At 34.2% G+C, this 2,184-nt stretch overlaps 1 protein-coding gene across 1 annotated transcript; it reads left to right on the plus strand.

Moving 5' to 3' along the window:
• Window positions 1-258: 258 nt before the first annotated feature.
• Window positions 259-1,396, plus strand: Tsp_13013 (putative filamin/ABP280 repeat-containing domain protein; the record flags this gene model as incomplete). The annotated part of the gene is made up of 3 exons (XM_003370141.1): window positions 259-444; window positions 501-629; window positions 1,305-1,396. Coding segments are annotated over 3 exons (407 nt in total), but the record flags the coding sequence as incomplete, so codon positions are not given.
• Window positions 1,397-2,184: the final 788 nt, after the last annotated feature.

Genomic DNA, 2,184 nt, shown 5'->3' on the forward strand with positions numbered 1-2,184 from the left:
ATATGATCTTTGCTGTGTTATTATATTTGCTTTTGGCTCTGCTCGTTTGGATTTCGTTATTTATTGTCCCAGTGGCCATTTTTTAAAATTGAATTCATAATCATAGATATTATATATATTATATTTATTCTATATGCGCTGTTGTGTTCAGGGAGAATTATCGCGTCGTGGTTCAGTTGGTGAAACTTTAATTCGCAACACCAGTGGTAGTGAGCCGCGGTATTGCTGAAGACAACAGTGCTGAAACAGAATTTTCAGAAAAGAGTTGGACATTCGCCTTACCAGGAACAGGACGGTTGACTGCAAAAGTAGTGATGCCGAGTAAAAAGACTGACACCCCTATTATACGTGACAATGCCGATGGATCGGTCAGTGTTAAATATCAACCGTCTGAAGTCGGTTTGCACGAACTGCAAATCAAACATGATGGTCTGCACGTACCAGGTATTTGCTTCTTTTATAATTTTAATAAAGCAGATTTGAAACACAATTACTTTCAGGCAGTCCATTTAGTTTTCACGTTGGACAAGTCGACGATGGCTATGTGACTGCATACGGAAATGGTTTATCATTTGGAATAGCTGGTGAGCCAGCTCAGTTCACCGTTTGCGCGAGGGAACCCAGAGGAGGTAGGCAGCAAACCATTTTAATCACTGTTATTTATTACTTTTTACATTAAATTTGCAAATTTTGCATTCTTTATTCTCTTCTTCCTTTGTACTGACTGGTGTTTTGTAGGAAGCAGCATTTTGGCTTCTGGTAAGTACTGGAGTTGTTAATTGGCTGCTTTGTAGTGTTCACATTTGCTTGCATTGCTTTGCTTTATTTCATTTCATCCACATAGTGAAGTGTTTTTTTTCAATGTGGTATTTCTGTTCTTTACTGAATTGCGATTGGTTTTTCGTTGAGTTTTTAGTAGCTAGAGAAGGTATAGTGAATTGTCACATAACTGCAGTTTAAGATATATACTTTTCCTTATGATGAATGGAGTTTTCGGTTATAGAGGCGCGCTTGTTTGCATGTAAGTGTTTAATAGTGCGAGGAATATTTCAATTTTCGAATATTCTCAACTAGACAAGTCATTAGCTTCTGAAATCTGCGTTGCACATCATAGTCTGATCAATTTGCTACTACTACTACTACTACTACCACCACTGCTATTATATATTAGAATGGCTGGCTTCATTGGCCACGTTGAAAATATTGGATAATAGTTGTGAAAATAGATGTTATAGTTGGATATTTAATTGCATCAATATGTTAAATATTTGAAACGTAAAATGATGAATTGTTACTTTTTCCAGCTATTGCAAGAGGTGTGAAAACATTAACAACGCAACTGCATCTTTATAGCATAGGCGTTTATGTAATATTACACTTGGCTCGGGAGAAATAGAGTTGTCTATTTTTATTCATTGTGCAACTGTTCAAAAGCAATATTAGCCATCCATTATCATAAAACACGCACAGTTTTTGACAAAATAAATTTTATTTGTTGTTTTGTTTACTCACCACCGCTTTTATCATGCACAAAAATCTTTTCATGTTGAAATTTGATTGAACTTTTCTTCTTCAAGACGTAAATCAAGCAGCTGCGCGATGCATCTGCTTTTGAAAAATTGAAATTGAAATCATTGTTCGACCTGCATTTTCTTTGTTAATTGTTTTTCTTCTTCTTCTATTCGAGCAGTGTTCACTCACAATAATTACTTTTTGAAAACTTTTGAACAAAGATTATTTTCTCTTCAAAATGCACAATTTCACTGTACTCAATGTATACTAGCAGTAATAGTATTATTTAAATGTATTGCTTGAATTGTGCTTTTGCTTTTTTTTACTTTTTGAGATCAAGTAAAAGCAAACCGAAGTATAAATTAAAAAAAATAATTTCAGCATTTTGAAATATATTTTTTTCTTAATTAATTAATTGGTAAACATATTTTTGACTTAAAATATGAATCTCAGCATTGCAAATTTGCTAATTGCGTCATTGATTTTGGGCGCAGTATATTTTTGATGAAAAATTTTTGGGATGTCCCCCCCCCCCCCCTGCCCGAAGTATACTTTGGTAATTGTTTCAGCTGTTCATGTCACACATTATTGTTCTGACATTTTCTATGACAGTTAAAATGTTTGTTATAATTTTGACGGTTGAGGGAGCAGTATGTCAATAAATGAATAGCA

Source organism: Trichinella spiralis (assembly GCF_000181795.1).
Source record: "Trichinella spiralis strain ISS 195 chromosome Unknown Scfld1090, whole genome shotgun sequence".
Taxonomy (NCBI): domain Eukaryota; kingdom Metazoa; phylum Nematoda; class Enoplea; order Trichinellida; family Trichinellidae; genus Trichinella; species Trichinella spiralis.